The following is a 22,032-nucleotide window of genomic DNA, read 5'->3' on the forward strand; positions in this document are numbered from 1 at the left end:
TAGTTAAAGGAGAATTCCATGTTAGAAAACTCTTGGCTTTCTTTATAGTCGTTACGTCTCCACCAAAGTGGTCCCTCAATGAATTGCATTGAATGGGGCGTTGTACTAATTTGCTTATTGCCATCGAAATAAGTAGTAAAGTGTGCCGCTTGGGATATTATTTACATTATGAAGAGAGGATATACCAACAAAAAAAAAAAGGGAGAGATGGAAATAAGCGAATTAGCACAACACCCCATAGCCCCATTCAATTCAATGCAATTCATTTAGGGCTTATGGTAGGGGAAATAGCCAATAAGGAGCTTTTGCACAAAATAAACACCTGGACCCCTTTGGTGGGGACATAACCAAAAAGAAAGGTAAGAAAGCCTACCATGGAATTCTCCTTTAACATGGTCTACCATATGGAATGGTCGATGTTTTCTTCATTAAAGTTACCCTTGGCTGGTGTGTGATCAGTCCGAATGGACGGACAGATTTTGTAAAGCCCGACAATAAACCCACTTGAGCACAACAAACTAAGAAAACAATGATCTGGTTTTAATGTTCAAATTACAAAACAAACATAAACCAGGCATAGCCATTGTACAATATATCTGATCAATAAAAAAAAAAGACAAAAACATAAACCATCTGTTATACATAGTTATACCATCACACTGCTAATCCTCCGATTGCTGGGGGGGGGGGGGGGGGGGGGGTGTTAGTGGGGCTGTGGTCTTGTGGTGGTAAATACCACATTCAGGTTCATTTATTATTCTGCAACTCATTGGTTGCAGAAAGTGTCCATCAGTAGCGGAGCAGAGTTTGGCCCGTTCTGACCAGGGGCAGTTTACTGTCCATGATTCTCTGGTAGCAACAAGCTTTGTTCACTCAGTTTCTCCGTCTGTCTCTTTCAGTTTCTTCTTTTTCTTCTTCTTTTTCACACTCTCCCCGACCTTTGAGGGAAAAGAAAAGAAACGAATATATATATTTTTCCCCCCCATCATTTTCTTCTTGTCTTCCAGAGAAATAATCAGATCTTGGTCCCTCAACAAAAGCGTTGTCGAGGTGTGCAAGGCAAGTTCTCCAAAATCAAGTTTGGGAAAGAATGACATTCCATTTAGCCTTAGTAATTTACTACTTTTAAACTTAACTTTTAAATCAGTGGTTGATCAGATAGCCAAGAGAATCATGACATCACAAAAATTCAGAAATGTCGCGAAACCATTCTCATTATCATCACATCAACCCTGGTTGGAAAATAAACCAGCAGGAAGTTACATATGCTTCCCATATAATATAATATTTGTCATGTCATAAGCAAACTTAAAAAAAAAAAGCAAATCTACAACATTTTTTTATAGAAATTGTACTTAATACCGATTAATCTTGAAAGCGCAACCCACCTCAGTCTCCTCTGCTTCTGCAACCTCTACGCTTCCCGTCGTGTCCTCCTCAATCTTCTGTTTCTTCTCTTTTTTCTTCTTTTTCTTCTCCTTCTTCGCCTCCTCAGCAGAAGGAGTAGTGGGTGTAGAAGGGGATGTAGCTATACCCTCCCCATCACTGTCCCCATTTGTTTCTCTCTTCCTCTGAAAAACAGCGTTTATTGTACAGATTAATTCAACCTTCAGCACTGCTCCGTCATGCAGAGTAATAATGGTACAGTGCTGGTAATCACCCCTGGTCCTCATGGATCACTAGTACTGCAGGTAGTTTGTCTTAACAGAGGTTTAACTGCATTCACCAGGTTTTGGTGGGTCCAACCAATTCCAGAAAGAAATAACAATTTTATTTATTCAAAGTAATCTTTTAAAAATCAGTGGTTGATCAGATAGCCAAGAGAAGCATGACATCACAGGATTTCAGAAATGATCGCGAAACCAATTCTCATTATCATCACATCAACCCTGGTTGGACATGAGTTAACAGCAGTAATACCAACTAGAGGTTCTGGTTAGATAGAAAACCACCAGCAGTACTAGAGGTACAAGATGCTCTGTTCAGTAACGATACTAGACAACCTGGTACCAGCAGAATCAGAGATTTGAACTTTTGTAATGGATGCGTCGTACCTTTCCTGGCCCGGTGCTCGACTCCTCAGCCTCCTTCTTCTTAGCAGCAACGCTGTGAAAATAAACATCAGTAAGATTCCAGACGTTGAAACCCCCCATGCGGCAGACAACGGAAAATAGATTCACCTCTCAAGACAGAAATTAAAAACACCATTTATCTGTCCTTAGGTCAGCGGCTGGCAATAACTGTTGGCAAGACCAGACTACAGCTGTGGTCAGAAATCTGCTGTAGCAGACCGACTCACTCGGAGACCAACAAAGGCCACCAAGGGATAAACTGTCTGCATCCATCACTTGGAATTGGCTGTACTGTACAGACTTCTGAGTCAACCAGAAGCATCACCATTCTGGTGCCAGTCAACAGATGAATGTTTACAGTTCTGGTTAATTTTTTATTCATTGTGAATCATCTCAAATAATAGTTCATTATCTCAAATAATTGTTCATTATCTCAAATAACCGCGCTCGGACAACAATGTAATAATTGTGACAGGCTTAAGAGTATTTAGGGTGTAGAACTATACCTGTAGTCTACATAGCCTGCCTTCCAGTCTGATGGAGTTTGGACATTTGGTTTTCCATGTTTGTCCAGAAGACCCATCTTAATCATCTGCTTCTTCTGACTGGCCTGCAGACACAAAATTAACCATTAATAAAACAAAAGCACTGTACATTGTATAACCAACCAATGATCCTATAAATGTAACGAACGACCATCAAGGTATCAAACACTCTGCCGTACTGAAAACATGTGTTGAACTTGTGACATCGGTCATGAGGGTGGAGATTTCTACGCCTCTTCACTGGTAGAATCATGCCATTCATTTTAAGTCCCATGTCAGTGGTTGATCAGATAGCCAAGAGAATACTGACATCAAATTATTTCAGAACAAATAGCGAAACCAGTTCATTATCACAACATCAACCCTGGTAGCCACACCCTAAACTAAAGCACAGTAGCATATCCTGCTTTAATGTATATTTTACTATAAATTGGGACAGTAATGCTAATTATTGTATTGACGACATGAAACAAGTGACAGTCAATAAATAAAGTATTAAGTAAGATAATTTCCCCTTTTACTTCTACACACGTTAGTATTCCACTGGAGTTTCCTATGGCTGTCCTTTAAGAGATGATGCAGGTTTAAGTCACTTGTTTTCATTTGCCTGGTACCAGTATTTTACTGAATGAGTGCGTCAGTGTGGCATTGAACATGGTTACGGATGTACCCATGTTGTACTGAAATGTACATACCTTGGGCCCCAGACCCCACTTGCGAGGGTAAGTGTCTCTTTCCATGATGACCCTCTTGATCTTGGCTACGATCCCATGGTCACATGTAGAGATGACTGCTGTGGTCATCAGTGCGACCCCTACATTGAAGAGCAAGAGAACGGAAGCAGGTTCAATCTCTCATACATTGCAATAGATATTAAGTTGGCCAAATAAATTGTCATCAGATCTCAACCATAGCAAGTCACCACAGCAACATAGTGCTCTTGTCAGCTACACAATCATCATGTGGTTTCACGATAATATTGATAGTCACGAGATGTGATGATGACTCACCTATACAGATGGCTTCTCCTTTGGTCGTTATGACGATGATGTCCTGGTTCATTTCGATGCCGTCCTCATAGCGGAGAACTCCTGGTATCATGATCTTGGCTCCGTAGCAGATCGCATTCACCTGGTGTAGAAACACGCACATTAAAGTTACCAAACAAACTATTTAATTCACTGTAGACCAACCAAAACTTTATCGATATGGCTACAGACCAAAGCCATCAGACGTGGGTGGTAGATAATTGTCATCTTTGCACAGAGTGCTAATGCAGTCTACATATCTAATCATTTGGCCATGTCTGTAAAACACTTTACTGAGGGACACAAGACCGCTTCGAGGGGACAGTGAAGGTAGGACAGGCAGACAGGACAGATGAGAGGGAGACAGCATAGGAAACAGACGGTGAGTAGGACAGCCGAGAAAGACAGACAAGTAGGACAGCTGAGCGGGAGACTGTAGGAGCTGGAAAGCAGAGTGAGAAGTCAAGGTTCTGGTAGGATGCGATCCCAGACCCGCAGAATTCTGTGTGAACTCACAGCGCTGTCTTTCATCACTAGTCTCTTGTGGGACACCATGAGTTTCTCCAGAGGATAGATGACTCTCCTCAGGTATGACTCGTCTTTGTTGTGGTCGTACTGCCACTGTGCGTCCAACACGTCGTGCATGGTCACCATGTTGTCCTACAGCAGCCACAAAGCAGGTCCACGGTTAATACATTTACACTGCTAGTCAAGAGACTACACTTTGCATCCATTTGTTTCCACAGCTGTTGGAACAACAATCATGTAGCCTTTGCCACGGTAAATGTGTGAGAAATGGCATGAGTGGTAAAATGTCTTGTAGGCTAGAGTGGGATCTGCAGTCAGGTTGACAGACAGCAGGGGTCACTCATGAGCCACATTCTTTCCCAAAGAATTATTACCAGAACCAGGGAGGGACCCAGAACTGAACTCAACACTTTGGTCATGTTTTGGATGGGTGCTATAAATCAGTCGACTTTAGTACATTAACACTACACTGATGTGTGGAAGTAGCACACACAGTATATGATTTGGCTGCCTTCCATGTGCAAACAGGTTATTTTAAACAATGGTAAACAATTGTTTATGTAGAATCGTAGACATTATAAATAAGTGTTATTCAGTTACTCTCACCTTCTCACCCAGAACACCTGAACGGACCCTCCTCAACTCCTGCATCTGACCTCCGACCCCGAGGAGAAGACCAAGGTGGACACATAGTGTTCTGATGTAGGTCCCTGCCTCGCAGCTCACCCAGAAGATGCCTACAACAAACACACGTTGTCATCTCTCCTGAACCAAATGTGCTAAAGCAGCTATTGGGTTGTGTGCATGGGGGGGGGGGGGGGGGGGGGGGGGGTGTCTTACCCAGTCGTCTTTCTGGGTCGTACTCCACCAGTTTGCTGTCGTAGATTGTTCTGACTCTCAGCTGTCTCTTCACAGCAGCAATGAGAGGTGGTCGCTGGAACAGTGCACCCGTCAGGGTCTCCAGGCCCTGCAGGTCAAGGAATGGGTCATGAATAAACTGCTCAATGCAGATTCAAGTTAGTAGAGGCACTTTACAGTTGCTGCAAACCAATTTCAACAGCATTCTGTGAGGCTTTCAATGATGCAAGTTTTTATTTCTACATTAAGCAAGTGTTATGACATTAGTGAGACTGAGAAAACATAAATCCACATCTTAAACCAAATTAGTTGGTGCCCATTTGGTTTAATTTAACAGAGGTTAAACTGCATTCACCAGGTTTTGGTGAGTCTTTTAAAAATCAGTGGTTGATCAGATAGCCAAGAGAATCATGACATCACAAAAATTCAGAAATGTCGCGAAACCATTCTCATTATCATCACATCAACCCTGGTTGGACATGAGTTAACAGCAGTGCCCATTTGGTTTAGATGTGAGATATTACAGACGGAACACATTTGTGGGCCTCTAAAACAGATTACAACCTTTAAACTTGTACATTTCCCTCAGTCCACAAAACAAATACACTTACCCTAGCAAGAGTGTGTTCATTTTCAATAGCATTGTGCAGCCGAACTATTCCCACATACTCTTTGCCTGCAACACACAGCAGAAGAGTAGTAAGGTTGGCTGATGTTTACTGTACAGACAGCTGACAAGACCACAGGTGGCAGCAGAGCACAGCTGGGGTCAGTTTTCTACATTTCTTTTAAACAGGAAGTGGATTGTAAGACTAAAACCCTCCCCACTTTTAACCTCATATTGATATTAGGAGTGATTATCAATTTGTATACTGAAAGACAGTGGTAAGTAAATATATATATTTTGACCCAAAAATTCTAACCTTTTTGGCCCAACAATACCTGTAATCAAGAATTGACCCCAGCTGTTGTGCCCCCCACTATTCTGGGGAACATATTGCCTCCTTGTCATCATAATTTCTATAATAAAATATACAGATTGTAAAGGGAACTAAACATCAAGCAGCTCTGATCCAAAGCCATGAGACTTCAAATGGCCATCAAACCTGTGCCCTGCCCCTCCAACCTACCAGCACTCTGCTGGGACTTGACGAGTCGCGTGGCACGGTCCACACATACAATCAGACATCCAGTGACCTTGGGGTCGAGGGTTCCACTATGACCAGTCTTCTCCACGCGCAGGATTCGCCGAATCCAGGCAACCACCTCATGGGACGAGGGATTGGCCGGTTTGTCCAAGTTGATGAAACCAGACCTGAAAGGACGTTCAGATAAAAACTGACATTAGATGTCAAAACGACACCTTGGCATCTATATTTTGGCCATGTCAGAAATACAAAAATGTGTCAAGATGAGACATTTGTAACCTGCTAATTTAGAACATTTTAATAGGGCTCAATAAATGTATAAAAAAAACACTTGACAGCAGCCATCAGACGTGGGTGGTAGATAATTGTCATCTTTGCACAGAGTGCTAATGCAGTCTACATATCTAATCATTTGGCTTGCTCCAAGGATTGTTTTTAGTTTAAATAAGCAGGGTTTAAAACTGTTTTTACCTGACGTAATCCTGGATGTTCCTTTTGAGAGGGTTACAGCCATTAGGTAGGGGGGTGTAGTGAGCTGTTCTGATGTTTAGTTTATCAAAGTTCTGCAAGAAAATACAACAGACCCAAGACAGAGCAGCTTAGTTAATACTTTCTAACTTGTAGTGAATGAGCAGGGATATCCAGTTACCATACATTTCTTGCTTTTGATTCTTACAGAAATATTTTGTAATCTAAATCAAGTTTGCATGTGATCAGGTCAGCATTCAAGTCTTGGTTGAAGCTCACCGTTGGGTCCCAAACCCAGCATGCCCGGTTCGGCAGCCGGCCCAGTAGAACACTGGGTCGGTACCGATGGCCGGGCAGCCAGACCCCCCGATGTCAGAACGACACCGGGGGGCATCGGAACCCGGGCTCAGTACAACTCATAGAATGGATTAAGCTGTTGCATCATTTCATATGCTTCATATGCCTTTTATTACCATACATTTATGAATTTTCTGTATTTTTATATTGATAAAATGTACATTATGTTAAGCCAGACAGAGACCAAGGGCAGATGCCTAGGGCCAAGTTATTTCTCACTTTGAGTAGTAGAGGCCACTGAGACGTGTCCAGACTGGCCACTCGAGACTCTGGTTTGATGAGGAAGTCTTCACTCTGCTGGATTTCCTGAAAACAAATAAACAGTGATAAGCTGCCATACAATGGCTTGTGTCTAGTGTGTACACCATATAATCCTAACGCTGAGAGTGAAAAGGGTTTAGTAGCATTCGCAAACTAAATTAACACATTGTATTAAAGGTATAATAAAATGTTAAACTATCATCTCATGTGTCATCTGAGGGGATAATGAGTAATGACTGCTGATTTAGTCATTTGTCACATTGCAGTGACAGCATGATGAGCTCAAGCTATAATGACCATTTTAATCTGAATGTTGTCCATTATAGTCATTAACAGTATTAAAAAAAAATGTATTCCTTACGCCAAGTTCATCGTCATCTACTTTCTTCTCCTTTCTCTTTTTCTGTTTCTTAGCTGACACTGGTGAAACATTAATTAAAAAAAAGTTATTTTCACGCATTAAGTGGTAAAACGATAAACACTTGACCAATCAGATCAAAATCATCACCATCTTACTTATCAGATCATTTTACATGTATAGCTCGTGTCTCTGAAGGGACACACGTGGCCGGTGAGACGACACGTGGTTAGCATGAGGCGCTAACCGGGAGCCAACATGTGCATCACCAGACATGCATGCAGCCTGCAGGCCAAACTGGGGAAATCTAGCGCACAATCTGGAATCTGGACGTCGATGCGTTTTATAAAATGGAATATAATGAGCTGACAAAAACGTGGCACGTAAAACTTTGCAACAAACCCATTTATCTGAGAATGATGACGTTGCATCGGGGACGGGGTCTAAATGAATGAATGCAGCCCCGAGATTGACAACGGACGAAATGTTACGTTGATTGTAATAAGGGTTAAGCAGATCATCTTTGTTTAGTATAATATAAAAATAAATAGCGTTAACTGCTCACGTTTCAAATGTGAGCATGCAAGACCAGTTTGCATTCATGCTGCACGGGTCAACTAATGGACTCCAACAGTCCATCTAGTAACTATTCTTAATGTCAAAGGTTTCAATCAACTCAACTTGATTGTTGCTTCAGTTTAACACAACATAAAAACTATCTTTTGCGGTACAGATGTTAGAATAATACAAGTTATTAGGTGAGATGTAAAAATTTGCACGCAGGAGCCGCTGACGCACACTCACCCTCTAGGTCCGCCATTTTCACAATGTGCGCAACTCTCTCTTCAGTCTTCCTGAAGAGTGAACTCAGCTCGTATGATCACATCCGCCACATACGTATGGATCTGACGGGGCGCTACCGCCACCTAATGGTTGAAGGTTAGTGCGGTTTGCCAAAAGGTACAGATTCATACAAAAAGATGCTAAAAAAGAACCCAAGAGGGTGCTCTGGCCTGACAGTGCGTTGCAAATGGTAAATGGTGCATTTATATAGCGCCTTTATCCAAGGCGCTTTACATAGACTGTGCTGTGCATTACATTCACCATCCACAAACACATTCATATTTCATACATTGATTAAGGAAACCATGCATTGCCATGCAGTGCAGGTTGGCGTTGGTACCTTCAGTGTCTTGTTCAAGGACACTTCGACACTAACTCTGGGACTGGGACCACCGCGTCGTGTTTGAGTCCCGTTCATGACGACCTTTGCTACATGACTATCCCCTTCTCTCTCCCTCTTTCCTGTCATTCTTTAATCTTCACTTTATATAAAGGCAGAAAAGCCAAAAACAAATCTAAAAAAAGAAAATAAATCCTGTGGCTTGCTTCCATTTGATTGAGGTCATCATGGTTTTCATTGGATACCATGAACAAAAGTCCAACAGCAAGAGACAAGAGAAAAGAATATCTAATGAAAGAAATGAATGTAGCTACCCATTTATTCTGCAGCCTGTACCAACCTATAATCCCTCAAACATTATACCATCATGATCATCACATCGATCGACACCACCTGACACCTTGTATTTTGTGGTTTTATCCTCAGATTTGACACAAAAGTCATTGTGGTCTAAAGTTGTCTCAGCTTGAAGAAACTCTTGTTCACTGATTCACAGTAGTACATACTAGTATGTAGAGAAAAGGTACTGTACGTAAAACTCATGTCCTGACATTCAATTTAAATATTTAAAAATAAAAATATTACAATGTACAATTTTAATTACCATTACAGTCACTACTAGGTTGCACTAATAGAGAGAATTTGTGAATTTGTCATTTGAAATACAGTTAGAAGTGGTTAAACGTTTCCAAATATACTCACTGATGCTTATATCTCAGGAAGTAATAGAGGTCTTGTAAGCAAGCTACAATATATAACAGAATTATATCATTGAATAAGGACTCTACAATATTATGTGAAACTAGGGAGTGTGTGTGCAAAGTTTGGCATCGACCGGGTTAACACTGCCAGAGATTAGCTGGTAATGGACAGACGGACACACACACACACACACGGACGGCCTGGTGGAGACAAGTATGGGAACAGGAGCTGAGGAAGAAGCCCAACAAACCCACGGCGAGACCTTTAGGAGGGCCATTCAAGCCTCAAGCGCAGCCTGCGGTACCACCAAGGGCAAGGTGGAGCCTGCGGAACCGTTGCGGCTTGAGAATCCACCATTCCTGAATAAAGTGCCTGGTGCTGGGAGTCTGGTGCAACAGGGCCTGACCTGGTGAGAGCAGGAGTGGACCTGGTGAGACGTAGGAGGGGCCCGGACAGGAGTCAACCCACAGAGCCTAGTCCTTCCACGCGCCAGAATGGTACCTCCCAGTCATGGCAGAGTAGTTCAGGAGGAACGGATTGTGTGGCCCTGTTTTTTTCCTAATGGGACTGATCGAGGGTAGCTACTGGGACGTAAGTCGGGACTTGATCACCCCGGCTGGGTCACCTGAGTGAGGGGTATGATGTTGGGAGACCCGAAACCCAGATGACCTTGGGATACATCACTGAGGATACGTCCCAGGTGCATCCATGTATGTATGCCCTGGGTTCGATTCCCGCTGGGGACGCTGTGGGCGTGTTCCCTCCTCCGCGTCATCAGTACCCATACCCGAGGCGGGGTTGGTGAAAGGGCCTTTCTTTTCTTTTTTAATGTTTTTTTTGTGGGGGGGGAAGACATGCAGTAAAGGCCGTCAGGATCGGGAGTCGAACCCGCGGCACACTGCCAGACTGGATTACCAGTCAAGGTGCCTGGACCACTGAGCCATGGCCCAGGCCTGAAAGGGCCTTTCTGTGTGGCGTTTGCATGTTCTCCCGTGTCCCTTAAGGTAGGTACCCTCACAAAAAACCTGCAGTAATCATGGACTCTAAACTACCTCCCCCTGGTCAGCAAAAGTAGTTTATTCTAAATATCCACATGTTCTTCTAATCTTTATTTTTATATCGTAAAAACGTCTATAGATGTTCTACTTCTACCCAGAATAAACTGGTCTATATCTAGTGTAAAGTAGTATGTAGAGCTTCTGTCAAGATGTCATTACCCCAGCAAAAACGTTAAAAAAAGAAAAAAGTTTACTTGTAAAGAATAAAGTCACATCAAAATGTAATGTAGAGATAAAGCCTCATCTTTTATTGTATGAAAAATATATCACAATTGCAACTTGCTTTTTCAACAATTAAAATAAAACTCAAATAAAACAAATTCATGATATCATGTAAGGCTTAAAAATAATTGATCTTCAACTAATGAAAATCAGTTAATTTCAGTCGTAAACATTTCAAATCCCCAGGGTTTTATCAAGTGACCACCCACAGGAAGGTGGTGGTGACATTTGTCATCCTTTTACATTTGTAGTCCTTTCCCATTAATTTGTAGTCCTTTCAACCACCAACCTCTTCTGCTGACATCACTGCATCCTCAGATATCAACAATCATAAAGATCTCAGGTTTTTCTATATCATGAATCTGCATTGCAGAGTATGTGATAGCTTTCACCTCAGTTCCCTGGAAAGACAATATAGGACAAAAAAAACTGGAATTTAACCAAATGTTTCAATATCTTATCTTTCAATAGCATAGTACACTACAATACAGTATACAGAGCGCAGTACTGTAACTATAAATAAATGTATAGTTGCACCGCTCAGTTCACACAGGTGTGATTTCTTCTTTTTTTCCAACATTTTCACCTACGATAACATGTCAGCTAAGCTGGAAATGCATCTCTACAACTCCACTAGCATACCTGTGGATGCTTGACCAGATTGAATTCTTCACCCCACCTTTAAGAAGGAAAGACATAATAATAATTAAAACAAAAAGGTCAGACAGAAAAAGAATGTGAGTTTGAGACGCCACACAACTCAAGCTCTATAATAAATGTTGCTGACGACACCATTGTAATCAGCCTGATCACAGTCAATGATGAGATGGACAAATGGAGTCACATTCAGTTTCAGCTTCATCAAGCTGTTGGCTGCTCAGATGATGAGCACTTGAACCGGGGGACCTTCTATTTCCCAGGACTCTCTACCTACATTATTCAGCCATAGCTAACTGAATAATGTAGGTACCTCACTAACTCCGGAGAGGAAGTGAGAGCCCTGACATTGTGGCTCCTGAAGAACAATCTCCATCTCAACATCAGCAAAACAAAGGGGATGGTTGTGGACTACAGGTAGCTACAGGGAGCACATGCCCACATTCATAAGACTGCAGTGGTGTTGTGAGAGTAAGCACTCTCACACAGCCATTCTTGACAGCAAACAGCTCTTCTTCCACCACATACCGAACAGGTTCATCATTGACTGACTGACTGACTGAGGATACACTGCAACTTCTACAGGTGCAACATATGGTATCGTATGGAAAATGCTCAGACTTCTCATTTCATAACTGTGACTCCCACATCCACCTAACACACATACTGTACTTCCTGATGCTGCTGGACAGTGGACACTGGACACGCATGGTTTATCATGGCTCAGTCCCTGTATGAGGCAGGCTATCAGCTTTACAGTGAGGTTTACAAAACCACGCTGAGATGTGTGTCAATGTCACCCAGCCAGTAACTTACCCAATAGAACGAATCCTGAAGTTTGTCCTGTCAAGGTGAACAACCTTCACCTCCTACAAGACAGGAATGATCTAATTACTTTCTATATTCCATAAATCACACAATAGAAGAGACTTTCATAATGAGGTATGACATAAAAGCAATAATTATCAGTTATGCGCAGCAGTTCCCAAACCTCCCGACCTAGCTGAGACACCCCCTACATGGAAATATAAATTCCATAAGCTATATAGAGACATATATTTCCTTTTTATCCACATATATGAACCTGAATATGGCATAATATATGCAGCGCAGCAGCATAGGCTATATTCTGCATTGCTTGCCATATATTGGCATAATATGTTAATATATTTCAAATAAAACCATAACACCACCATTAGACTTTTCATGTCGCGCACCCCCTAGAAGACGCTCGCGCACCACAAGGGGTGCACGCACCACAGTTTGGGAACCACTGAGTTATGGTACATCATGTCACTACATACAAGTCACTGTTTGAAAATTAAAATGAATTCTGCACCTCGCTGTAATGCTGGCCTGAATCATGATTTATACTTTGTTATTATGGTTTACATGGCAGAAATGTAAATCTATTTTTTCCTGTATTATTTGTTTGAAAAAAATGGATGGTTGTACTTTGTACACTGTCAATACATAAATCTTAAAAAAAGAGAGCTCTATGTTCTGACTTATTACTGTAGAGTTTTTGTTCAGTTGTGTGTCTCTTCGGTAGACAGGTTTCAGGTTGGGATGCCAATTTTACCCAATCAGGACAGAGAAGTCATGATACAGGGAAAACAAGCAAAATTGGAAGTGATCAAACCAAACTGGAACACTGAAGCTGATAAATGAACTTTATGCGGTTCTCTCTCCTGATTCACATTGACGTCCTGGACTGAAAACATGTTTTCTGTTTGTGTCCAGCCTGTTGCTGGACAAACTTTATGAAATGAATTACAATATAGCTTTAATGTTTATTTTTTACTTTCTTTTACAAATAAATACCACTTATGGTAAAAAATAAATAAATACCTAATCTATCGCCGCTAGGGATGTGAACGACCCTGTATTTTGCTAGTCAACGTGTCTGAGGAAACAACCAACAAGTAAACTTTTTGTTTTGTTTTTGCAATTAACATGTTCAGAATTAGCATCCAAGCCTTAATATGCTTGCACATAGTCAGTTAGTGTTTCATTATTTTCCCACTGACATAGACTTGTGATATACCGATACAAACTAAGATCTTTACGCACCGGGAGCATGACCGGCACCATGACAAATCACAACTATTTGTATAGTAATTGATGCCTCGGTCCTACAGGCTGATGCTTTGTGTAAAATCAACCTTGTCCTGAATTACAAATTGCACTGCTTTTATTACGCGTAATATTCACGGTCTGTGTTGATGTAGTCATGACACACTGTTCCATATCCCATTTTGAAAACAACTAATTTTGAAAACTTTTAATTGCCTATTTTGTAAAACGGTAATCTTTTCAGAACATTTTTTAATAAGCTATTTAAAACAAATCAAATACTAACTAAATAGAAATAATTTGGTTGAGTCGACAATACGAATTGTCAAATTTCCACAAGCTCACACCGCATCACATGTAGACCTGCTATTTTCAGGGAGCGACACAATAGTATGACGGATTGTACATCATATTAGAATTAGACACATTCTTGAACACACTTACCCTAGGAACGAAGAAAAGATCTGCACAAAATTTGAACAGCCAATCATCTAAGAAGTGGAAAAGGAGAGATTCCATGTCGTGGCCTGGTCAGGAGAAAGACAGACAATCAGAACCAGTAACATTCTAATAACAAAATAAAAATAATTTGATCAAGGTGACGATATAACATTAAAACAGTTTTGATGTGTAGCCTACTTTGTTTCATAAACAACATAAATGTCTTCCATTCACCTATAGGCTACCAACATTTTCTTCTTTTTTTAAAAATCATATTTTGGACCCTGTGAATATACTTTTGTCTTTATGTCTTTTCGGTAGTGGATTTGTTGGATCCAATACCGGTATTGGATTCGGTATCAGTATTGGGTTTAAATAAATTGAGTGCACAAATGGTACCAATTTACCAAACTAGAGCGGTGCCCTTGGGCACTGCATGGCTTCCTTGGAATGATGGCACATTTATAATAAGGATGGCCCTGTTCCATTTGTACAGACTTCTGGGTGAAATTAACACTGAGGATTTTTCTGTGTGTGAATTGTGAAACACCATCCAGGTCTCACCCTCTGACTCGACTTCAACTGTATCGAGGGGTTCCACCGTCTCCGTGTCAGTCATGTAGCCAAACATTCCCATAGCACACTGTTCAAATGCCTCCTCCAGAGAATTCCCCCATGAATGGATTCTTACAACACAAAACAAAAGTAACAATGACAATGCAAAAGAAAAAGCATACTGAAATTTGACAGCTGCTACGAATTATAATTACTGTACTCACTGTACATCAGCTGTGTGATCCAAATCTGAAAAGATGGCAAAAGTATAGGTACTTTTATATAAGAAAGAATGTCATGTAATCTTGTGAGGTCATCTCTATACTACATATATTTGATAGCTTTAGTTAGTAGGTACAGTAACAGTGCAATATAGATTATTAAAAATATAAATCAATATGCATTGTGTGTGTTTTACCCTGGGTAAAGTTGCTCTTTTGTCTTCAAATGTTTGTGATACGCAATGTTTGTGTTTACACGAACACTCAAAATTGTCCATTCATTGTCAATGGCATTTAATGTTTGTGTAGGACAAAGTTTGTGTTTGTACATACACCAAAAGCTGGACATAGGAGGGTCAATAGGACAGGTCGACAGGACTATCTCTGTGTCTAGACTCTAGACTGAAGCTCATCTAAATTCTAAAAGCATTGAAGCAACACCACCACCACCAGATTACATCATATATGACAGGAAATATGAGCTCACATTCATATTTCTTGTTGATTTTAGGATATTTTGCTTTCGTGGCTTCCATTTCCTCTGTCAGGTCTAGTTCACGGTCGTCCATAATTTCAGATTATTCAGATGTCAGTCCGAGAGGAACTATTTCTAAACAACATAAATGTTAGAAATGCTATAAACACAACACGAGCATTCGAGAAACTGGAACGATCACGTGGGACCAACTTCTTCTTCCTGAGTCTAGCTCTTTCCAGCAGAGTAGAAGACAGTCGGCAAATTGCTGCCTCCCACTGTTTGTGTTAAGTAATGCGCAGATGTACTTCAATCACAGTGCGGTTATGGCAACGCTTCTCGGTTATGGAGTATGGACAACTTTGGGTTGACCTTTATTTAAGTACATTTTAATGTCAGACTTTTATTTGTAACTTGTAAGAGTGTTTCTATATTGCTGTAACCCATGTGAGTAATCATTAAGAAAATAAATCCTTCCTTAAATCCTTGCAGTCCATCTGGCTTGCATTTAGCAATGCATTGTGGGACTTGAAGTTGTTCACGTAGCCGGCGTGGTGGGCGGTGCTTTGCGTCCTAGTTATGATGACAACTACCGGTTCATTTTGCCGATCAGTGATTGGTCATCTGCATTGTACGGAGTTGGCGCCATTGTAGTGTAGAGAGGCTGCTTGCTGTCTTCACTCAGAAGGTTGTGTTTCAACAAATAAACTAACAATAAACAACACTGTGCGCGGTGTTTAAACATAACGACATGGCCGATAAAGAAGGTAACGTCTTGTTCACTTCCTCAATACACGTGTTTAGTCTGCTTACTGAAGGAGAATTGACGGGTCTCTACCCGGCCGGGGGGACGCGCTGCTTGGCGCGCCAGTCAGCACCATGTCTCATTGTTAGTAACCAATGCTAACTATTAGCCCGTTAGCCAGCTCTGTTGATCAACTTCTTATTATTAATCGTTGATTCTTTACATTGTACAGTACAGGTGTTTTTAAATCAACAGCAGGGGGCCCCGTTAAGGGTATATTTGGTTCCATGTGTACTCTCTAGAGTGTCAATTCAATGTTCTTGTAAGTCACCATAATAAAGTTTATGATCATGAGATGAACCTTTACTGATCCGTGTGTGTGTGTGTGTGTGTGTGTGTGTGCGCGCGCGCGCGTGTGAATAATTATGTATTTATATGTCATGTAGATTTATCATAAATGTAGGCCACATAATGTCTGCACACACAAACGAACCTATGCACTCAAAATGATGAATATGAGTGCATTGGTTAATTGGTTTGTGTGTGCACTGCAGACTTAATATTCAAACTGTCATGTGCCAGTTCGGCGCCTACATGTATGTGCGTGATGTGTAAATGAGGAGTGGGTGTGTGTATATGTAATTATGAGTATGTGCAGTGACTGCAGTCTATAAACAATTACTATTATGAGTATTATTATAGCCTATCAATAATGACTGTCAACATAGACCTAGAATCAAGGACCCCTTTTGGGGCTTCCCAGAGGATTAGCTTAATGTGCAACAATGTTTTCTCACTCAACAGTAAACAAACCAACATACAGTATACTATAAGAGTTAGCCGCAATTTGCAACACTAGATTATTTATAATGGGATGAATCTAGAGTTGCAATACCCTCCATTGACATCCCATTGATCGATTGAATTGCATTTCGGATCTGCTTGTTGTATTAAACAACTCACCAACATTGCAGCTCTAGGGAAAGTTTAAATTATCCTCGTCTTTCAAACGGCGTTTGCTTCATAAAAATCCACTGTAGACATGTTATGACCTAACCCTACTTTCTGTCAAGAATTTCTTTGCAGGTGATCCTTTTTCTAAGTGTTGGAAGCACTCGTCAAATTCAATGAATGGCCTGTTTTGAATGTGCACATAATCCAGGAGACAGCAGCACGAGTGCTTCCAAACTCCAACACTTCGGCACGGAATTTCTTGTTCAAATATGATTCTTGTTGGGGGTTGTGGCCTGAAAAGCTTGGGAACCCTTGCTGTATGTCATACTGTCATCATCATGTCAATGTCATTTTGTGCTCACGTGATGTTTACCCTTTGCAGCGGCGTTCGACGATGCTGTGGAGGAGAGGGTCATCAACGAGGAGTACAAGATCTGGAAGAAGAACACCCCGTTCCTCTATGACCTGGTGATGACACACGCTCTGGAGTGGCCCAGCCTCACGGCTCAGTGGCTGCCCGACGTTACCAGGTGAGAGTATGTTCATGTCAGAGCTCGACTCATGCCAGGTTTTCCAGGGATTTTAACCCCTACACGCTACGTCATTGCAGCCTAGGGTGTTGGCTCCATGCCAGGTTTTTGTGTCTGATCCTGATTTTTGGATAGTAACGTTTTGATAGATATATATATATTTTTAAAACATTATAGTATGTTTAGTACCCCATGAACCTAGCATCCCTATTTTGGGCAAAAAAAGGTGGGCCCAAAGAAGCCCATGGGGATGGAGTCATTTATGATTTTTCTTGGGTGTGTGGTGTTTTTTCTTTACCTCTGCAGACCAGAGGGGAAGGATTACAGCGTGCACAGGTTGGTTCTTGGGACACACACTTCTGACGAGCAGAACCACCTGGTGATTGCCAGTGTCCAGCTCCCAAATGACGATGCCCAGTTTGACGCCTCACACTACGACAGTGAGAAAGGAGGTGAGGGAACTAAGACTTCTGTTCTGTAGTTATGTAATTAATATGCAATGTGCCTCAACTTAAGACATAGGTGTGTGCGTGTGCGCGTATATTTGATAATGTGACAAACACTTACTCATCAAAAGGCGGAAACGGCTATACCACGGCTAATGCTAATCCTCTTTATTTCAGAGTTCGGAGGCTTTGGTTCGGTGAGCGGTAAAATAGAGATTGAGATCAAGATAAACCACGAGGGAGAAGTGAACAGAGCACGCTACATGCCACAGAACCCCTGTATCATTGGCACCAAGACCCCCACCAGCGACGTGCTGATATTCGATTACACCAAGCACCCCTCCAAACCAGGTGGGATTACAATATACACCTTTTTTTTGGCGGTGTGGCCCGAGCCTAGCTGCGTATAAGAGGTTCTGTGTGTGTCCGTTTGTCTGCCGATAAACTCGCAAACTGCCATTTTTTCATTGTGATGCTATTTCAGACCCCTCTGGCGAGTGCACCCCAGACCTACGTCTAAGGGGCCATCAGAAGGAAGGTTACGGTCTCTCCTGGAACCCAAACCTGAGTGGCTGCCTCCTCAGTGCTTCTGATGACCACGTAAGTTCCACTTTCTGTTAAATTATGAATACCGTAGTTATTATTAGTTATTCCCTTTGTCCCTCACTCTTTAGGTCCCTGCACACAGAGCGCGTTTTTCGGTTTTCCGAAAAACGTGTCCAGTGTGCAAGAACCTTTTCCCTCTGATCCAACTGTGTGTCTCTCTTTCCCTCTGTCCTGACAGACTATCTGTCTATGGGACATCAGCACTGTGCCTAAGGAAGGGAAGATCGTTGATGCCAAGACCATCTTCACAGGTCACACGGCCGTGGTGGAAGACGTGTCCTGGCATCTCCTGCACGAGTCCCTGTTTGGATCCGTGGCAGACGACCAGAAACTCATGATGTGAGCAGCATCTGTTTCTATTTTTACAACAAAGACAAATAAATATGTAGATACAAATAAAATAATCACTGCAGGGATAATACAGTCTCTACCTACAGTAAATGGGAAATATTCATTTACAAAGAATACACTGGTAGTTCACAATGTTACATTAAAAAAAAACACGCACACAGCAGGATTAAGTGGCTTCAATGATTCTTCCCCTGGAGATAGGCGTTGCTCTTTCTAACAACGTGTGTTTGTTTGTTTGTGTGCAGTTGGGACACGCGGTCCAACAACATGTCTAAACCCAGCCATGCAGTGGACGCCCACACCGCTGAGGTCAACTGTCTGTCCTTCAACCCTTACAGTGAATTCATACTGGCTACTGGCTCCGCTGACAAGGTACATCTGGCTCCTGTCCTGTGGGGAGTTAGGATCCTAGAATGTTTTGTTTCAGTCTCCACATTCAATAGTCATGTTTTTCAGATTCAATTTAATTAATATATCATTGGCCATCGACTTATTGTTCACACCGCCGGCCAGTTTGTTCTAAATGTAAACTTTGAGTGAAGAAGAGTACTGCAGTGTGAATATTAAAAGAACATTGCCAGAGCAGCTAGAACATTGATGGATGATTTAGTCATAAATATCCCTACTACCCTGCATTTGAATGATATAGCGCTTATCATCACGTTTATTATTGTTGATGTTTCTATATCTTTATTGTGTATAATTTTTCTTTGTTAGACTGTGGCTCTTTGGGACCTGCGGAACCTGAAACTGAAGCTACATTCATTCGAGTCTCATAAAGACGAGATCTTCCAGGTGAGATGAAAGAAAGAACCGCAACCCGCTGCCTTTCCTGGTCATTTTGTTTGTTTCTCGAGCACTTTGGATCTTTCCGATGTGTTGAACCCTGTCTATTCTTCCCTTCAGGTCCAGTGGTCTCCTCATAATGAGACCATCCTGGCGTCTAGCGGCACCGATAGGCGGCTTAACGTGTGGGATCTCAGTAAAATCGGAGAGGAGCAGTCGCCAGAGGATACAGAGGATGGACCTCCTGAGTTGCTGGTGAGTTTTCAGAAACAAATTTCAGCTCGGCAGGCTGCGTCTTAAAATGTGGAATGAGGGGGATTTTTTTTCTCGGGTAATTTATAATATTCTTGTGTGTCTGTCACACCCTCTAGTTCATCCATGGCGGACACACCGCTAAGATCTCTGACTTCTCCTGGAACCCTAATGAGCCTTGGGTCATCTGTTCGGTGTCGGAGGACAACATCATGCAAGTCTGGCAGATGGTAAGAGAGCTGCTTTTACTGTCACGTGGATGAATATTCATTCCATCATGTGGATGCAGATCAAGGTTAGAATGACTAAGTTGAATTGTAGTCAATTTGTCCATGCATAGAAAATTATATTGCTATATTTATTTAAAAACGATAATAATAATAATTGAGGTGCCGATGGTCTAGTGCAGGGGGTCCGGGGCCGCTAAGGGGTCCTCAGGGTTACTACAGGAGATCTGCCAAATCTTTGTGTGATGGGGAATGCCTCGTAGCGCGAGGTGTTATTTTTGGAGAGTTTAGAGTGAAAAAGAGAAGACCAGACCGAGCCAATGGTCAAGTTGACTAAATGTTGAGCGTATGAAAAGTCTGAAAACAGACGGGTATTGGCATGAATCCAACATATTAATAGGAACGATAATGTGTGTGAAACAAGATTATATAAAGTTATCTATTAAATCTATGAAAAGGTTTAATCTGCAGAACAATTGTCTCTCGCTGGTAGGGGGTCCGTGACCTGAAAAAGGTTGAAGACCCCTGGTCTAGTGGTTAAGAATGCATGCAGCCACATATACTGTAGGCTCTAATGCAGCCTGACATGGAGTCGCTGGTTCAATTCCCAAGCCCGGCAACATTTGCTATGTGTCTCTCTCTCTCTTTGACTTTAAAAATAGTAAATCATATACAATCATATATTATAATCATAATACATGTTCCCCTCCTCAGGCTGAAAATATCTACAACGACGAGGACCCAGAAGGTGCTGCAGATACGGATACAGTCCAGGCATGAGTACACTGTAATGTCCTCAGTGTTAATGTAGCTCGGAGAGTGTACAAATGAAACCAAATGGACCCTTAACCCATTTTGGACTGAGGCCGATTTTTGCTATGGATCTGAGCAAAGTCTCCTGAGGAGGCGTGTCTGAAGCCTGTCCTGGACGGGGTATCCGCTCGTAAAAACAAAATCCTCTGTAGATAGCAGTGCACCCAGAACCCCAATAGGGGTTCCTGTGCTGAATGGGTTAAGGGGTCTATTTGGTTCCATGTTGTACACTCTGGATTACATTAGCACCATGGGCCTTACTTGGGTGGAACCTTTCAGGCCATCTTTACTTTTCTGTCTGGTTCAAACATCAAAGTGGATCTGTTTTCCATTCCTGTTGGACACACAAGCAGTGGTGTCTTAAAAATCATTTTTTCTTTGCAACAACCGCTTTTGTAGAGAAACAACACATTGTGTTATATGACGTACGTATATTTATATGTTTGGTTGAAGATTTTAGTACTCTCATTACTGTGTCTATTACTTTGCCTTTGTTTGATGTACTGATAGGCGGGCATAAGTGTTCTGGGTGTACTGGCAATAAGTGTCCATTATTCAGATCCTCTTGCTCTGTGTGTATACTTTGATCAGTGAGGTCTATCAATTCAATATTTCAATTGTTTTGATTATAAACATGTACATAGATTTCCATTTTAATCATGTCCATTCTATGAATCTTCTGAGTTGTATGTGTAGTGTGTCCTGTATGTACTTCTGCATTGTCTTTCTATGCTGACTCTTAATGTACTTTAAGTGTATTCATAATAAAAAAATATATTTACTTTACATACAACCACTTAGTTTCTTGTGACGGTGTGCCAGAACTTTAAGACCAACTGAGGAACAATGTGATGTCATGTGACCAAGTTTGTCTCAAACGGCTCGGCTCCATCTAAAAGAAAATGCAATAGTGTAAAAGTTAATTTTCTTTCCTAATATTCAAAAAGTGAAACTTTCATATATTCTAGTACCTTTTTTTGTTTGTTTTAATCTTGATTATGATCTTAATGATTATGGCGTACAGCTCATGAAAGAATATTTTACAAGACCACTAAAGACCACTTTTTAAACGAGGAATGTCGACCATATGAAAAGTATATTAATGTATG

General features: G+C 41.5%; 3 protein-coding genes across 3 annotated transcripts; 1 reads left to right on the forward strand and 2 right to left on the reverse strand.

Moving 5' to 3' along the window:
- Positions 1–519: 519 nt before the first annotated feature.
- Positions 520–8,492, reverse strand: dkc1 (dyskeratosis congenita 1, dyskerin). Its single transcript, XM_080783302.1, has 15 exons — positions 8,428–8,492; positions 7,627–7,685; positions 7,224–7,310; positions 6,651–6,742; positions 6,162–6,346; positions 5,643–5,707; positions 5,014–5,140; positions 4,780–4,910; positions 4,162–4,305; positions 3,628–3,748; positions 3,313–3,431; positions 2,579–2,682; positions 2,055–2,106; positions 1,389–1,571; positions 520–938 (listed from the first exon to the last, which is right to left on the reverse strand). The coding sequence occupies exons 1-15, from the start codon at positions 8,441–8,443 to the stop codon at positions 870–872; spliced, it is 1,554 nt and encodes a 517-aa protein (XP_080639428.1). The 5' UTR covers positions 8,444–8,492; the 3' UTR covers positions 520–869.
- A 2,301-nt stretch (positions 8,493–10,793) lies between these two features.
- zbtb8os (zinc finger and BTB domain containing 8 opposite strand) lies at positions 10,794–15,416 on the reverse strand. Its single transcript, XM_080783833.1, has 7 exons — positions 15,226–15,416; positions 14,742–14,766; positions 14,527–14,648; positions 13,966–14,048; positions 12,262–12,314; positions 11,431–11,467; positions 10,794–11,189 (listed from the first exon to the last, which is right to left on the reverse strand). Exons 1-7 carry the CDS (start codon positions 15,305–15,307, stop codon positions 11,103–11,105), a joined length of 489 nt encoding a protein of 162 aa, XP_080639959.1. The 5' UTR covers positions 15,308–15,416; the 3' UTR covers positions 10,794–11,102.
- Positions 15,417–15,847: 431 nt separating this feature from the next.
- LOC308329305 (histone-binding protein RBBP4) lies at positions 15,848–21,703 on the forward strand. The gene is made up of 11 exons (XM_080783547.1): positions 15,848–15,980; positions 17,295–17,442; positions 17,749–17,894; positions 18,066–18,239; positions 18,373–18,488; positions 18,673–18,833; positions 19,091–19,217; positions 19,563–19,640; positions 19,752–19,886; positions 20,003–20,113; positions 20,825–21,703. The coding sequence occupies exons 1-11, from the start codon at positions 15,965–15,967 to the stop codon at positions 20,888–20,890; spliced, it is 1,278 nt and encodes a 425-aa protein (XP_080639673.1). The 5' UTR covers positions 15,848–15,964; the 3' UTR covers positions 20,891–21,703.
- Positions 21,704–22,032: the final 329 nt, after the last annotated feature.

This window comes from Protomyctophum bolini (genome assembly GCF_963924005.1).
Source record: "Protomyctophum bolini genome assembly, chromosome: 15".
NCBI classification, from domain to species: Eukaryota; Metazoa; Chordata; class Actinopteri; order Myctophiformes; family Myctophidae; genus Protomyctophum; species Protomyctophum bolini.

Coding starts and splice junctions, on each gene's coding strand:
- dkc1 (XM_080783302.1), bottom strand. Junction 7,311..7,626: donor TAGATGACGATGAACTTGGC/GTAAGGAATACA, acceptor ATTTGTTTTCAG/GAAATCCAGCAGAGTGAAGA. Junction 5,141..5,642: donor ATGAACACACTCTTGCTAGG/GTAAGTGTATTT, acceptor CTTGACCTGCAG/GGCCTGGAGACCCTGACGGG.
- zbtb8os (XM_080783833.1), bottom strand. CDS start 15,307: ATGGACGACCGTGAACTAGACCTGACAGAGGAAATGGAAGCCACGAAA. Junction 14,049..14,526: donor AGTTGAAGTCGAGTCAGAGG/GTGAGACCTGGA, acceptor TCTCCTGACCAG/GCCACGACATGGAATCTCTC. Junction 11,190..11,430: donor ATCTGGTCAAGCATCCACAG/GTATGCTAGTGG, acceptor TTGTCTTTCCAG/GGAACTGAGGTGAAAGCTAT.
- LOC308329305 (XM_080783547.1), top strand. Junction 18,240..18,372: donor CAAGCACCCCTCCAAACCAG/GTGGGATTACAA, acceptor ATGCTATTTCAG/ACCCCTCTGGCGAGTGCACC. Junction 20,114..20,824: donor TCATGCAAGTCTGGCAGATG/GTAAGAGAGCTG, acceptor TCCCCTCCTCAG/GCTGAAAATATCTACAACGA.